This window comes from Prionailurus viverrinus, chromosome C1 (genome assembly GCF_022837055.1).
Source record: "Prionailurus viverrinus isolate Anna chromosome C1, UM_Priviv_1.0, whole genome shotgun sequence".
NCBI lineage: Eukaryota > Metazoa > Chordata > Mammalia > Carnivora > Felidae > Prionailurus > Prionailurus viverrinus.
This window is the reverse complement of record NC_062568.1, coordinates 141378396-141396311: the sequence shown is the minus strand read 5'-3', so window position 1 is coordinate 141396311 and position 17916 is coordinate 141378396. Positions and strand designations below refer to the sequence as shown.

At 36.1% G+C, this 17916-nt stretch overlaps 1 protein-coding gene across 3 annotated transcripts in view; it reads left to right on the top strand.

Annotated features, from left to right (window-relative positions):
- The window catches only part of LOC125173133 (calcium-activated chloride channel regulator 2), a 38722-nt gene extending 32782 nt beyond the window's left edge, over positions 1–5940 (top strand). For all 3 annotated transcript variants that reach the window (XM_047872005.1, XM_047872006.1, XM_047872004.1), the window contains one exon: positions 5392–5940. In XM_047872005.1, coding sequence (XP_047727961.1) covers positions 5392–5837 — 446 coding nt within the window. In that variant the 3' untranslated portion in view covers positions 5838–5940. The remainder of the gene's footprint in view (positions 1–5391) is intronic.
- The last annotated feature ends 11976 nt before the right edge of the window (positions 5941–17916 follow it).

Genomic DNA, 17916 nt, shown 5'->3' with positions numbered 1-17916 from the left:
TAACATTTTGGAGACAGAAGGGACCTTAAAGACAAGCTAATCTGACCTTCTTGTTTGAAACGTAAGGGAATGAACGTGAGAGTTTAAGTGTCTTGCCCAAGGCCATAGAACTACTTTCATTGGCTAAAATATACTGTTAAAGCAGAGTTAGAGATGAAACCCAGAGAGATACATACCTAAGAGGTCAAAGATGCAGAAGTGGCCTGATTTCTCTTTCTCACAGCGACAGGGCAACACAACTACTGTAAACAGAAGGAGCCTCTCCATGAATGTATGTGCTGAGTTTGTTTTCAGTCTTTGCAGTTTCACAGCTGTCCTGCATAAAGTTTAGTAGGTGCTCATGGTAGAAAGTGCATGGGACTTGGAGTAAGAAGAAAGAATTTGGTTCCAGCGGTACAACTTTCTAACTGTTGACCATGTCACCACATTTAACCTCCTGACTCCCCATCTTTTTATTTTAAATTTCACAGACGGGGGCTGTACATGTGGACAATCTTTGTAAATGCTAAGGCTTATGAAATATTACTTGTTTCATTATCTCCCAGGAGAAGACTCTGGGAGAACCTCATGGAGAGCTTTCTCCATAGAGAACCACAGACATAGGAACAATGGATATGTTCCACTGTGAGTGTGGAGTAGATGGTCAGCCTCGCTTCTTATCCATGTCTGTCCACCTGTATTTGAACTGCAGCAGGGAGCAACTCAGCTCCAGTGCTCCAACTCAGCACCCAGAGGGAACTGGCTGATTGATAAATTTGAATATAAAGGCTATTTTCTTTTTACAACCTTCTCTAAGGGTGCTTTCCTTTAATTACTATCCAGGAAATAGAAATAGTCTCATTATTAAAAAGTAGTATAGATTTGGAAACTGTTCAAAACACAGCCATCAGAAAATTTTCATTTTTTAATTAAAACTTGGAATGTCCAATGGTTTTCATTCCTTAGAACAAAATCTTTGTTTGGAGCTGCTTTGTCCATTGTTAAATCTATTTTTAGCCATTTCAGATAAGAATTATGATCTTATTAGAGTGTTAGTACTATAGGTGGTTTCCTTTTTTGCATCTAGTGATTCTTTGTTATTAATTTTATTTTTGAATTGGTAATACATTCACATGGGTTGAAAATCAAAACAGCACAGCAATGTGAATGTAACACGTAAAAATGTACTGATCTGTACACATAAAAAATGGTTAAGATGATAAATTTTATGTTATGTGTATCTTACTCCAATTTGAAAACTCAAAATAATATAAGGAACATCAAAACAATTAAATTTCTGCCCTCAGCTACTCCAAATTTGGCTGTTCTATAACATGCAGTTTCCTTAACTTAGCACAGTTTGCCTTGAATTAATGTTTACCATTTCACATATGATGTGAGAATCTTTCAAAACTATAATTCCGTGTACCCTTCTGTCATCTTTTGCGGTCTTGCTGGCATTTATCGTATGTCTACATTTTTATAAAGCCCACAATGCATTGCCATGGTTTTTGTTTTAAACAATCACTTGTACTTTTAAGAAATTTTAAAGAGAGAAATTGACCCTTTTTAGTCACCCAGATTGTCAGCATTTCTAGTCTTCTTCCTTGCTGTAGGTCTGAATTTTTATCTAGCATCATTTCCCTTGTTGCTCAGGTCTTTGAGTGAAATTCTCTCAGGACTCATTTATATGAAAATGTGTTTATTTCACCTTAATTTTTTAAAGTACATTTTCACTAGATATAGGATTCTTGGGCAATAGATTTTTCTTTCAGTACTTAAATAGGTCATTTCATTGTCTTGTTTTCAATTTTTTTCTTATGAGAAGGTAACTATCATTCTTACTATTATGTTCCCAAGTGTAAAGTGTCTTTTTTCCCTTTGACTGTTTTAAATTATTTTTATCTTTGGTGTTCAATAGACTGACCATGATGTGTCTCAGTGTGTTTTTCCCATATATATTCTTTTTGGGGATTGCTGAGTTTCTCGGATCTGTAGAATATTCTTTCTGAGCAGATTTAGAATATTTCCAGCTATTATATCTTCAAAAAAATTTTGTTCTATTCTTTTTCTTCTTTCTTTCTTGGATAATATTAACATAACATAACATAACATAACATAACATAACATAAACAATACCGACACTAAATGGATAGGACAGTGGGTCACAAAGATCATTGAGATTATGTTTGGTTTTTCTCTTTTTTTCCTGAGTGCTACAGTTTGATTTCTATGCACTTGTCTTCAAGCTTACTGATTATTTTCTGTTGCGTCCAATCCACTCTTAATCTCCTATTTTTTTAAATGATTATTTCTGAGAGAAATAGACAGAGGGTGAGTGGAGAAGGAGGCAGAGAGAGGGAGACACAGAATCTGAAACAGGATCCAGGCTCTGAGCTGTCAGCACAGAGCCCAATGCGGGGCTTGAACTTGGGAATGGCAAACTCGTGATATAGGCCAGTGGGATGCTTAAAACTGAGCCACAGGCACCCCCCCCCCACACACACACACACAATCTCTATTCTTTTTTTTTTTTTATGAAATTTATTGACAAATTGGTTTCCATACAACACCCAGTGCTCATCCCAAAAGGTGCCCTCCTCAATACCCATCACCCACCCTCTCCTCCCTCCCACCCCCCTTCAACCCTCAGTTTGTTCTCAGTTTTTAACAGTCTCTTATGCTTTGGCTCTCTCCCATTCTAACCTCTTTTTTTTTTCCTTCCCCTCCCCCATGGGTTCCTGTTAAGTTTCTCAGGATCCACATAAGAGTGAAACCATATGGTATCTGTCTTTCTCTGTATGGCTTATTTCACTTAGCATCACACTCTCCAGTTCCATCCACGTTGCTACAAAAGGCCATATTTCATTTTTTCTCATTGCCACGTAATATTCCATTGTGTATATAAACCACAATTTCTTTATCCATTCATCAGTTGATGGACATTTAGGCTCTTTCCATAATTTGGCGATTGTTGAGAGTGCTGCTATGAACATTGGGGTACAAGTGGCCCTATGCATCAGTGCTCCTGTATCCCTTGGATAAATTCCTAGCAGTGCTATTGCTGGGTCATAGGGTAGGTCTATTTTTAATTTTCTGAGGAACCTCCACACTGCTTTCCAGAGCGGCTGCACCAATTTGCATTCCCACCAACAGTGCAAGAGGGTTCCCGTTTCTCCACATCCTCTCCAGCATCTATAGTCTCCTGATTTGTTCATTTTGGCCACTCTGACTGGCGTGAGGTGATACCTGAGTGTGGTTTTGATTTGTATTTCCCTGATAAGGAGCGACGCTGAACATCTTTTCATGTGCCTGTTGGCCATCCGGATGTCTTCTTTAGAGAAGTGTCTATTCATGTTTTCTGCCCATTTCTTCACTGGGTTATTTGTTTTTCGGGTGTGGAGTTTGGTGAGCTCTTCATAGATTTTGGATACTAGCCCTTTGTCCGATATGTCATTTGCGAATATCTTTTCCCATTCCGTTGGTTGCCTTTTAGTTTTGTTGGTTGTTTCCTTTGCTGTGCAGAAGCTTTTTATCTTCATAAGGTCCCAGTAATTCACTTTTGCTTTTAATTCCCTTGCCTTTGGGGATGTGTCGAGTAAGAGATTGCTACGGCTGAGGTCAGAGAGGTCTTTTCCTGCTTTCTCCTCTAAGGTTTTGATGGTTTCCTGTCTCACATTTAGGTCCTTTATCCATTTTGAGTTTATTTTTGTGAATGGTGTGAGAAAGTGGTCTAGTTTCAACCTTCTGCATGTTGCTGTCCAGTTCTCCCAGCACCATTTGTGAAAGAGGCTGTCTTTTTTCCATTGGATGTTCTTTCCTGCTTTGTCAAAGATGAGTTGGCCATACGTTTGTGGGTCTAGTTCTGGGGTTTCTATTCTATTCCATTGGTCTATGTGTCTGTTTTTGTGCCACACAATCTCTATTCTTAAAGCATGGCTCTTCCAGTGTTTAATGGATATTTAAGGGTTAATAAGCTCCTCTAACTTGGCAACACTCACACTCCAAAATCTATATCTATACCTATATATATAAAACTCTGCTCAGTTTTTCAGCCTTCTAGCTATTATTCATCTCTTGAGTCCTTAATGTTTCACCCATACATGAATAATTGGACGTCTCCCGATGACTTGAAAAAAGTATATAGAGTTGGGGCTGGTCCTTCTCCAGCTCCTTCAATTTTTAGCCCCTCTGGCAATCTCTTCCTCTGTCCTCTGATTTCCAGATCCAGAAGGTAGCTTTCAGTTGCAGCTATCTGTACAGGAGAGGGAAGTGCCGTCAGAGGAAAAGCTGCATAAACATGGATCATTCCTACTCTGGTTTCCTTTTTTTTTCTTTTTTATGGATTATAACTCCTCTTGTTTCTGCCTATTTTTATCTGAATCCAGTGCTTCAATGGCTTTGTGTCGTTGTTCTGTTTTTTGCTTTCTTCAGAGTTCATACCCACTATCTGCTGGAGAGTTAGTCTAATAGAAGCCACTTAACCATTACCAGAACTCAGAATTAAACTTTTACCGTTGACTTAAGTAACATATACTTTTGTCACTTAACATTTATGCTTATATTTTTCTTAAGAGGATATTCCCCATGTAGAAGTTTTTCATTTTATGTATTCAAATTTATCAATTTCTTGTTTATGGATACTGAATTTTGAGTTTTAATTAGAAAGGCCTTTCCTACTTCAAGACCATACTGGAATTTACCTATTGTTTCCTACTAAATACTTAATATTTTTATTTTTTACTCCCAACTTTTTGATAATTATGGAGTTTATCCTGAAAAAAAAAAGTTTGTGATATGGATCCAATTTTATTTTTTTACAAAATTGTACCCAACTGTCACAACACCATTTATCAAGAAATTTGTATTCCCCACCCCCACCCCCCATTAATTTGAATTCTATGTCTATCATATGCTAAATTCCTGGCTGTATTTTGGCCTACTTTTAGATATTAGTTTATTCATGTACCGGAACTGTAGGCTTTAGTTATAGAAATATTATAGTGTTTTTATATCATATAGGTTTAGTCCTTCCACATTGCTATTTTTTAGACTTTATGTGGCCAACCCAGATTATTTATTTTCTGTTCAAGTTTTACAATAAGCTTGTTAAAATGGAAACTAGAAGCACTTTCAATAGAATCATGTAAAATTTACAAAATAACTTAGGGAAAAATAACATCTTTATTATGTTGAATCTTCCTATTCAAAAAACATAATAAGCTTTTCCTCTTGTTTAGGTTTCAATATGAGTTCTTATATAGTGCTTTAAAGTTTTGTTCATATGCAATTTTTGTTATGTTTACTTCTAGGTATTTTGACTTTTTGTTGCTATTCTCGTTAGTCATTTATAATAAGCTAGATAACTTACCCAAGTGACTTAACCTTTCTATTTATATTTTTTAATTCCAGCTAACAGCTATGAAATAAGAATGAGTCAAAGCTTACAGAAAATTCAAGATGACTTTAACAATGCCATTCTAGTGAATATATCAAAGCTACTAAGTCCTCAGCAAGCTGGCACCAAGGAGATATTTACATTCTCACCAAAGCTTTTCACAAATGGACCTGACCATCAACCTGATGGAGAGACACAAGAAAGCCACAGAATTTATGTGGCAATACGAGCAATAGATAAGAACTCCTTAAAGTCTGCTGTGTCTAACATTGCCCAGGTATCTCTGTTTATTCCCCCAAATTCTGCTCCTGTACTTGCCAGAGACCATCTTATATTGAAAGGAGTTTTAACAGCAGTGAGTTCAATAGGAATCATTTGCCTCACTATAGCTGTAACACATTATACATTAAACAGGAAAAAGAAAGCAGACAAGAAAGAGAATGGAACAAAATTAATATAAACAAATGTATAGAGTGCCTTCCTTCTTAGATACAAGATCCATGGCCTTTGCACTTTATGAAAACATACCAATAAAGTCAAATTGACATCAGAACTATTAAAAATGCTTTGAGTTTTTGTATAATACAGGTCAGATTTTTATATGCTAAACAGACACCAAAAAATATTTTATAACAGTCATTTTTGAAGGAAATTAGGAAACCCTTAAGCTTTGGCTATGGACAAAATAATAAAAATTAGTCGCCAAGGTAATGTCTTTAAAAGCAAAGGCAAGGGCAAAGTTGAATTAAAGAATCAAGAAAAGCTTGTTTTATTGTAGAGGAAAAATAGCCCCAAGTAGAGAAAAGGAGTTTGGTATAACTGTCTATATGAAGCAATTGTTCAGTTACTTTGATTAATTTTTCATTCCTTATCTTTTCAGAACAGGTTGCTTATTTATGGCTAAAGATCAAGCTGCATTTTATATATGGAGCCCCTGTTGTAAAGTTCTTCACTTCTTGCCATTTGGTTAACTATACTAAGATCAAATCCCACTGCTAATGCTCAGATATATCTTTGTTCACTGTAAGAGTTAACATTAACATGTGGGTATTATCCTTGTCCCCTGACACAGATTTGATAACAGAGGTCTATTGAATTTATTGCGTATAAGTTTCTATTCTCATCAAAGCAGCTTTCCAAGTTATTGCCTTGGGTGTTATTTAAAAAAAATGGTTATAGCTCTCATAAGGCTTTAAGTAAAGAAGGAGACATAGTTCTGAGCTTATTTTAACACATACATGGTCTACACAGTTTTATCTGAGTTCAACCAAAGAAGAGGCCATGGGGGGGGGGGGGTACAAACTGACCTTTAGAAATGATTAACTGATTCTATCTTTTGTTTAAAGAAGACTCTATGGGGGCACCTGGGTAGCTCACTTGTTTAAGCACCTGACTACAGCTCAAGCCATAATCTCACGGTTTGTGAGTTCGAGCCCCACATCAGCCTCTACACTGAGAGTACAGCCTGCTTCAGATTCTCTCTCTCCTTCTCTCTCTGCCCCTCTCTCACTCTCTCTCTTTCTCTCAAAATAAATAAACATTTAAAAATAAATAAATAAAGAAGACTCTAGGAATCCTTTCTCCATCAAAGGTTATTTACCTATGGGGGTCAGGGGTGAATAGAGAGAAACACAGGTCACAAGGAAATAAAAATCTTCTTTCATCTAATTTTAATATCCTTATGGTTTTAAGATTATTGAGCAGTAGAATCATTTGCTTTGTATATTAAAGAACTTTAAAAATTAATGAATAAATACAAACAATAAAGTGGAATAGATCTATTTTATAACCAGGTCCAATTAAGAATGAAAATTAGATTAAGTTCTGGAGAAGGGGGGAGAAAACTGGGTAACTGGGACAAGAGGAAAGAGAAAGAACACATAAAGCCTGAGTCGGAGACTCAAAGCAGTGCTGAGGGGTAAAATGGCCAGAAAATCTCTCACCCAGGCTGCCTCCTTGCAGTTCACACTACATCCCACGTGTGACCTGTTAACGTTCTAAATCTCATAGTGCCTAAAGTTTTCCAGATGCAGACTTCAAGTCCCCACTTGGCAGTCAGTCCCTTCTTCCTCTATTGCCATCATGCTTGCTAGTCTGGGATTTTCTTCTCCGTAGCTTCCATGAGCTGGCAATATAGAATGCTGAGATAGGGCATGGTGGGTTTTAAGTCTTGAAGTGTTTTCCTCATTTTACAGATAGGAAAATAAAGGGTTAAGAGAGCACTGTGCAGATTAGCAGCAGAGGTATATAGGAGGAGAGCCCCATTCTCATACTACTCCTTTACTCTGTATTTAAGAAGGTGTGGGAAGATCGTGAGGATTATGCCTAGAAATATTTAACTCTTTTGAGAGCAGTTAACAAGAGAACGAGTCTAGTTCTGAGGAACCGGATTTGTTTATTTTTCCATCTTGTGTGTACAGGAGTCAATAAATGGACTTAAATCCCAAAATTAGTGAATTGAAAGAGGCAAAACAAAATAGATTAAAGATGTTAACATGAGAAGCTGAAATACATAGTAGCAGGGTAGAAAGGGTGATCTCACAAAGCAGATAAAGCAAAAATGTTCAGTAGTTATGAGGGAATGAAGCATTAGACAACAAGAAAGATATAATAAATGTGGTAAAATATTGATTTAGAGATCTCAGCAATCATCGATAGAATAGAACCACTGAAACGGATGTGACATTGATCTTGACCAAATGGTGGAAAATAAAACAGACAAGAGTTGAGCCAAGGAGTATGAGGAATTGTGGTCACTGGTGAACTACCACATGAATAGTGACATCATTGAAGATTTGATCTGAGATCGTAAGAGGAGGAAAAATGTGAGCCAGTCAGTTATCTGGGAGAGGGAAGAGAAGACTAGATAGATATTATTATTATCTTCCAATGCCAGTATGGTTGTTGTTATTCAATAAATAGAAATTTGTTTTGGAAACTGAGAATATCCCCTCTATTTTTTTCTCTACTCTTAAAAGAAGGATAGCAAAAGAAGATTAAATCTGAATGGAAGTAAGAGAGAAGTAGGAGGTAGAAAATCTCTAGGGGATGAGTTAATAGAGTCTATGCCCTGAGCAGATTGCTATTTATGTATGCACTGTTGACTGCCCCTCAAATATAATTTACACATGCATGTTAGTATCAGAAAGCCTTCCAAAAAAAAAGTTATTTTATTTGCTTTAGGATTTGCCCACTTAAAACTTAATGTGACAAATCCAATTGCACTAATGGCAGGGTTGTTCATATGAAATGAATCCTCCTGCTAACAGGTATAATTCTCTCTCTCTCTCTCTCTCTCTCTCTCTATATATATATATATATATATATATATATATATATATCACAACTTGTTGAAGGTATGAGACACCAAAAAAGAAAAAAAAGTAGGTAGAAACTGGTAGAAACCCTTGAAAAAATGGAAGCATTCTAGGTGAGACCCATATTTAACTAGCTTTTCCCTCTGAAGGCATTCCCAGTTTGCTCACAGCATCTGGATAGAGCCCAAGCAGAAAGCGGCAGTCTTACTGGATTGACAAGCTGAGGTAAGAGTTCTGGGTTGCCAAAGCAGTTGGAAATTGAGGGAGAAACTCCCCAAAAGGAAGCAATTACAAGGGGAAGCCCTCAAATCTGTATCCTCACAATCCTTAGGTGAGTCCTAAGCTGCAAAGGAATCTAATAGAAAAAAAGAGCTTGGAGGCTAAAAGAGCTAAACATAGATTTCAGTAACTGCCCAGTACTAGGGAGAAAAAAGTTTACTCAAGTTACAGAGGGTTGGTAAGAACCTTGTGTTTTCATTGAAACTCCAGGAGGACCACATTAGGGATAAGGACCACGTCCCCAGACTAAGAGTTATGCTGTAGAACAAGAGCAAAACTGAAATAGATCTGCTCTCACAAAGCCTCAAACCAAGTCTCCACAGAATCAAGATGATTCACCAATAATTAAACTACTGCTAGAAGAAAACATATACTGATTCTCTACATCATACAGTATATAATAAAAAATTAACAGACATGCCAACAAGCAGGGAATGTGTCCCGTAACTAATAAGAATCAAAATCTGTTAAGAGAAGATCCAAAATTTATCCAGATTAGAAATTAGCATCCAATGAGTTTACAATAACTATTATAAATATGGTACGTTATAGGTAAAAATAGGAAAAAGTAATGAAAAGAGAAGAAACTTCAGGAAAGATGCCAAAACTCTAAAAAGAAGTAAATGAGAACACTAAAATAGAAAAATACAATGTATGAAAGATTTTTGTAATGGATTAACAACAGACTGGTACTACAGAAGAAATGATCAGATAATTTGAAGACAGAAAAATGGAAATCATGCAAACTGAAGGAAGCATTTCATTTTTTAAAAATGGAAAAGCCAAAATGATAGGTGGAACATTATCAAAAAGTTTAACACACATAACAATTAGTCCCAGAAGTAGAAGAAGAAAAAAGGGAGCATAAAAATATTCAAAGAAATATTGGTTGAAATTTTTCCAAATTTGACTTAAACTATCAGCCTATAGATCTAAGATCCTCAGTAAACCTAACATAGGATTTATGCAAAAAAAAAAAATATATCACCTCAGTATATAATAGAAATAATGACTGATTACTCATCAGAGCCAGTTGAGGCCAGAAGACAACAAAATGACATCTTTAAGTGCTAGAAGAAAAATCTGTCAATGCAGAACTCTATATTGAGCAAAAATACCTTTCAAAATAAAGGCACATAGATAAAAGCTGCAATCATGTTCATCAGCAAGAAATACCAAAGTAATTTCTTTAAGCTGAAGGAAAATGTCTGGTGAAAATACAGATCTACAACATTGAATGAAGATCACTGGAAATGATAAATAGGTAAATGTGATATATTGTTGGTTTTCTTTTTTTACTTTCAATTCCTTTAAAAGGCAATTGACTGTTTAAAGTAAAAATAAAAACAATGTGTTATTAATAACAGAAAGAAGTAAGATGTATGACAGTAAGGGCAGACCAGACTTACACTGTTGAAAGTTGTATATTCAAGTAGACTGGGATCAATTAAGAAGGCATATTATAATCCCCTTGCCACCCATTAATAATAGAGAAAGGTATATCTAAAAATCTAATAAATGTGATAAAACAGAACACTAAAACTAACCAATTAACACAAAAGAAAACAGGTAAGGTACAATAAAGGAACAAAAAACAGAAGGAAATAACAGAAAGCAAATAGCAAGAAGGTAGGCTGAAAGCCAGCTAAATTAATAATTATATTAAATATAAATAGACTACTAAAAAGCAGAGATTTTTCTACTTGATTAAACAAAAAGCAAGATTCAACTATATGGAATTTATAACAGATACATTTTAACTTTAAAGACATAGAAGTCAAAAGTGAGAAGAGGAAATGGTATATCATGCAAACACTAAGCATAAGATAGTTGGTGTCAGTATATTACCATAATACAAAATAAGCTTTGAGAAAGGAGAAAAAAGGGGGTCATTTTATAATGCTAAAAAATAAATTTACTGATAACATATAGCAATCCTAAATTTGCGTTTACCTATAAACAAAACTTCAAAATACATCAACAAAAATTTCCAGAACTAAAGGGAGAAATAGACAAACCAATAATCAAACTTGGAGGCATAAATATCCCACTGTCAAAAACTGTGGCAACTAGATAGGAAAACTCAATATTATGGAAGAGTATTCAACAATGGAACAAGAATTTGAACAACATTATCAACCAATTATGACATTTATAAAACACTACAACCAACTAGTGCAGAGTACAAATTCTTTTTAAGTGTCTAATAATAGTCACCAAGTTAGATCATGTGCTATACCATAAAACATATCCCAGAATATAGAGTCCAGAAATAGACCTGCACACATATGGTCAACAGGTTTTCTACAAAGGCATGGGCAAATCAATGGGGGAAGGCAACGCAATGGATAAAGGAGATTTCTTTTCAATAAATGATGATGGAACAAGTAAACATATGTTTGGGAAAGTGATTTTACTCCTACCTTATAAAAATATGAAATCACAATGAATCATAGGTATAAAAATGAATTAAGACATATATTTGTAGAAAAAATATAATATCTTCATAAGTATAGTGTAGAAAGATTTCTTATAACAGAGATAACACTAAGCATAAAAGGAAAAAAATAAGCTGGACTGCACCAACACTAAATATTCGTGCTCATCAAAGGGCACTGTTAATAATGAAAAGGCAAGCCACACAGTGGAAGAAGTACTCACAACACATATGTCTGACAAAGAAGTCAGATCTAGAATATGTAAAAATGTTACAAATCAGTGACAAAAGATAAAGAACCCAATAAAAATGGGGAAAAGATTTTTTTTTAATTTTTTAATGTTTATTTATTTTTGAGAGAGAGAGAGAGTAAGTGAGGGAGGGGCAGAGAGAGAGGGAGACACAGAATTCAAAGCAGGCTCCAGGCTCTGAGCCGTCAGCACAGAGCCCGACGTGGGGCTCAAACTCACAAACTGTGAGATCATGACCTGAGCTGAAGTCGGACACTCAACCAACTGAGCCACCCAGGTGCCTCAAAAAATGGGCAAAAGATTTAAGCAGACACTTGACAAAGAGGATATATAAATGGCCAATAAGCACATACACACCAAGGCTATCAACACCATTAGCCCCCAACAAATTAAAATGATAAATATCACAAGATAGTTCTTCATTCCCACCAGCAAAAGTATAAAGATTGACAAGAAAATGTCAACAAGGATGTGGAACAATGGGAAGTTTCCGAAATTGGTGAGTGTGCACGCACTTTGGAATACTGCTTGGCAGTTTCTTAAAAGTTATGCATATATCTAACCTTTTACCCAGCAGTTCCACCTCAAGAGAGATGAAACGATGTCCACCAAAAGACTTCCTCAAGAATTTTATAGCCACTTTATTCATAATAACCCCAAACTGGAAACAACCAAGTTTTTATTAACAGAATGGATAAAACAAATGTTTCTATTTGTATGACTTCACAAGAGAATACCATTCAGCAACAAAAAGAAACAAACAACTGACACATGCAACAATGTGCATGAATCTAAAAAGCGTTATCTTGGGGCGCCTGGGTGGCGCAGTCGGTTAAGCGTCCGACTTCAGCCAGGTCACGATCTCGCGGTCCGTGAGTTCGAGCCCCGCGTCGGGCTCTGGGCTGATGGCTCAGAGCCTGGAGCCTGTTTCCGATTCTGTGTCTCCCTCTCTCTCTGCCCCTCCCCCGTTCATGCTCTGTCTCTCTCTGTCCCAAAAATAAATAAACGTTGAAAAAAAAATTAAAAAAAAAAAAACAAACATACAGAAACTCATTGATAATAATACAGTAGTAATAGGGGACTTTAACCCCTCTTCCCCCTTACATCAATGGACAGATACCCTAAGCAGAAAATCAACAAGGAAACAATGGCTTTGAATGACAGACTGAACGAGATGGACTCAACTGATATATTCAGAACATTTCATCCTTAAGCTGCAGAATACACATTCTTCTCGCATGCTCATGGAAATTCTCCAGAACACATCACAGGTCACAAATCAACCCTCCACAAGTACAAAGAGATCAAGATCATACCATGCATATTTTCAGATTACAACACTATGAAACTTGAAGTCAACAATAGGAAAAATATTGGAAAGCTCTCAAATACATGGAGGTTAAAGAATATCCTACTGAAGAATGAATGGTTAACCAAGAAATTAGAGAGAAAAGAATTTTACATACATGGAAACAAATGAAAATGAAAACACAATAGTCCAAAACATTTGTGATGCAGCAGTCCTAAGAGGGAAGTATATTGCAATTCAAACTTATCTCAAGAAACAATAAAAGTCCCAAATATACAACCTAACCTTACACCTAAAGGAGCTAAAAAAAGGAAAAGCAAATAAAGCCTAAAGCCAGCAGAAGAAGGGAAATAATAAAGATTAGAGCAGAAATAAAGGATATAGAAAGAACAACAAAAACAGACCAATGAAACTAAAAGCTGGTTCTTTGAAAGCATTAACAAAATTGATAACCCCAAGTCAAACTTTACAAAAAGAAAAAAGAAAGGACCTAAGTAGATAAAATCATGAATGAAAGAGGAGAGATCACAACCAGCATCATGGAAATACAAACAGTTATAAGAGAATACTATGAAAAATTATACAGGAACAATCTAGGCAATCTGGAAGAAATGGACAAATTCCTAGAAACTCACAAACTACCAACACTGAAACAGGAAGAAATAGAAAATTTGAACAGGCCCATAATCAGCAAAGAAATTGAATCAATAATCAAAAATCTCCCAACAAACAAGAGTCCTGGGTAAGATGGCTTCCCAGGGGAATCCTACCAGACATTTAAAGAATAGTTAATACTTATTATTCTCAAATTATTTCAAAAATAGAAACAGAATAAAAATTTCCAAACTCATTCTATAAAGCCAGCATTACCTTGATTCCAAAACCAGACAAAGACTCCACTAAAAAGGAGAATTCGAGCCAATATCCTGGTTACATAGATGTGAAAACTCCCAAGAAGATATTAGCAAATTGAATTCAACAGCACATTAAAAAACTTATTCACCACAATCAAGTGGGATTTATTCCTGGGCTGCAAGGCTGGTTCAATATTCGCCCATCAATCAACATGATATATACCACATCAATAAAAGAAAGGATAATAACCATATGTGATCTTATCAACAGATGCAGAAAAAGTATTTGACAAAATACAGCATCCATTCTTGATTTAAAAAACCCTCAACAAAGTAGGAACAGATGGAACATACCTCAACAACATAAAGGCCATATATCAAAAAGACACAGCTAACATCATCCTCAATGGGGAAGAAAGGAGAGCCTTTCCTCTACAGTCAGGAAGAAGACAAGAATGCCCACTCTCACCATTACTATTTAACATAATACTAGAAGGCTTAACCTCAGCAATCAGACAACAAAAAGAAATAAAATGTATACAAACTGGCAAGGAAGAAGTCAAACACTAGTTGCAGATGACCCAAATAGAAAACCCAAAAGATTCCACAAATACATGAATACAGCAAAGTCACAGGATGTGAAATCAACTTGAAGAAATCTGTTTAAAAATTTGTTTAACGTTTATTTATTTTTGAGAGACAAAGAGAGACAAAGTGTGAGCGGGGGAGGGGCAGAAAGAAAGGGAGACACAGAATCTGAAGAAAGCTCCAGACTTTGAGCTGTCAGCACAGAGCCCGATGCAGGGCTTGAACCCATGAATGGTGAGATCGTGACCTGAGCCAAAGTCACATGCTCAACCAACTGAGCCACACAGGCACCCCAAAATCTGTTGCATTTCTATACACCAAGAACAAAGCAGCAGAAAAAGAAATCAAGGAATCGATCCCACCTGCAATTGCACCACAAACAAAATATACCTAGGAATAAACCTAACTAAAGAGGTAAAAGATCTATACTCTGAAAACTATAGAACACTTATGAAAGAAATCAAAGATGACACAAAGAAATGGAAAAGCATTCCATGCTCATAGATTGGAAGAACAAACATTATTAAAATGACTATGCTACTCAAAGCAATCTACACATTTAATGTAATCCCTCCCAAAATACAACCAGCATTTTTTGCATACCTACAACAGACAATTCTAATACTTGTATGGAAACACAAAAGACACCTCATAACCAAAGCAATCCTGAAAAAGAAAAACAAAACAGGAGGCAACATGATTCTGGATTTCAAACTATATTACAAAGCTGTAGTCATCCAGACAGTATGGTACTGGAACAAAAACAGACACATAGATCAATGGAACAGGACAGAAAACCCAGAAATGGACCCACAACTATATGTTCAACCAACCTTTGACAAAGTAGGAAAGAATATCCAATGCAAAAGACAATATCTTCAACTAATGGTACTGAGAAAACTGAATGGTGACATGCAGAAGAATTGGACCACTTTCTTACACCATACACAAAAATAAATTCAAAATGGATCAAAGACCTAAATGTGAGGCAGGAAACCATCAAAACACTACAGGGAATCACACTCATAAATCTCTTTGACTTTGGCTGGAGCAACTTCTTACTAGACACGTCACTGAAGTCAAGGGAAACAAAAGCAAAATGAACTATTGGGACTTCATCAAGATTAAAAGCTTGTTCACAGTGAAGGTAACAATCAACAAAGCTAAAAGGCAGATTTCAGAATGGGAGGAGATATTTGCAAAAGACATAAGGATTAGTGTCCAAAATCTATAAAAACTTATCAAACTCAACACCCAAAAAACAAATAACCCAGTTAAGAAAGGGGCAGAAGACAGGAATACTTTTCCAAAGAAGACATCCATATGGCTAACAGTCACATGAAAAGATGCTTAACGTCACTCATCATCGGGGAAATACAAATCAAAACCACAGTGAGATACCACCTCACACCTGTCAGAATAGCTAAAATTAACAACACAAGAAACAACAGGTGTTGGTGACGATGCAGAGAAAGGGGAACCCTCTTGCACTGTGGGTGGGAATACAAACTGGTGCAGCCACTCTGGAGAACAGTATAGAGGTTCCTCAAGAAACTAAAAATAGAATTACCTTACAATCCAGCAATTGCACTATTAGGTATTTTCCCAAAGGATACAAAAATACAGATTTGAAGAGGTACATGCACCCAATGTTTATAGCAGCATTATCAACAGTAACCAAACTATAGAGAGCACAAATGTCCATTGACTGTTGAGTGGACAAAGAAGATGTGGGGTGTGTGTGTGTATACATATACATATACATATACATATATATACGTTTGGGCTCTCTATAGTGTGTGTGTGTGTGTGTGTGTGTGTGTGTGTGTGTGTGTTTGTGTATGTGTGTGTGTGTGTGTGTGTATATTTATATGTAATGGAGTATTACTCAGACATCAAAATAATGAAATTTTGCCATTTGCAATGATGTGGATGGAGCTAGAATGTATTATGCTAAGTGAAATAAGTCAACCAGAGAAAGACAAATACCATATGATCTCACTGATATGTGGAATTTAAGAAACAGCCAGATGAACATATGGAAAGGGGGGTAGGGAAGAGAAGAGAGGGAAATAAACTACAAGAGATTCTTAATGACAGAGAGCAAACTATGTGTTGATGGGGGAGGTGGGTGGGAAATGGGCTAGATCAGTGATAGGTACTAAGGAAGACACTTGTAATAAGTACTGGATGTTGTACGTAAGTGATGAACCACTGAATTCTACTCCTGAAACCAATATTACACTGTATGTTAACTCACTAAAATTTAAATTTAAAAAAGGAAAAGAAAAAAATAAAGAAAGAAATGTAAAGGACTTAAAATAGCCAAAATAATCTTAAAGAAAAACAAATCTGGAGTGTTTACACGACCAGGTATCAAGACATACAAAGCAGGGGCGCCTGGGTGGCGCAGTCAGTTAAGCGTCCGACTTCAGCCAGGTCACGATCTCGCAGTCCGTGAGTTCGAGCCCCGCGTCAGGCTCTGGGCTGATGGCTCGGAGCCTGAAGCCTGTTTCCGATTCTGTGTCTCCCTCTCTCTCTGCCCCTCCCCCGTTCATGCTCTGTCTCTCTCTGTCCCAAAAATAAATAAACGTTGAAAAAAAAATTAAAAAAAAAAAAGACATACAAAGCAGCAGTAATTAAGACTATATGCTACTGAGGTAAAGGTAACTACATAGACCCATGAAACGGAAAAGAGAGTCCAAAAACAGACCTGCACATTTTCAGGCACCTCATTCAGAATAAAAGCACAACTACAATTCAATGGGGGCAAGTATGGTCTTTTCCATAAATGATTTGGGTCTCTTGGCTATCCATAAAGGAAAACAAAACAAAACAAGACAAAACTTATGAATCTTACCTTACGCTATTTACAAAAAACACCTTGAGATAGATCACACACCTAAACATGAAAGGTAGAACAATAAAACATAACAGAATACTGTATAATATTTTCATGAACTTGAAAAAGCTGTCTTAAATATGATGCAAAAAACACTACCCATAAAACAAAAGATTAAATTAGAGTCCATTAAAATTAAGACCCTCTGTTCATCCAAGGGCACCATTAAGGCAAGCCACAAACTGGAAAAAGCAATTTACAATACATATATCCAACAAAGGACTCAGGACCTAGAACATGTAAAGAACTACTATAAATCAATAAGACAACCTAATTAAAAATTGGGCAAAAAAATTTGAACAGGCACTTTACAACAAATGACATCCAAATGACCAAAAACATAGGAAAACGTACTTAAAAACATTAGTCATCAGGGAAAATGCAAATTAAAACCACAGTACAATATGGTTACATTCCTCTTAGAGTAGCTAAAATCATAAGGACTGACAGTACTACATACTGGTAGAAAAGCAGAGCAATCAGTATAACTACTTTGAAAAGTGCTTGGCAGGTCAACTAAAGCTAGACATATGTATACCCTGTGACCTAACAATTCCTCTCTTGGAATATACCCATGAAATAGATGCTTACGGAAGTTTTAC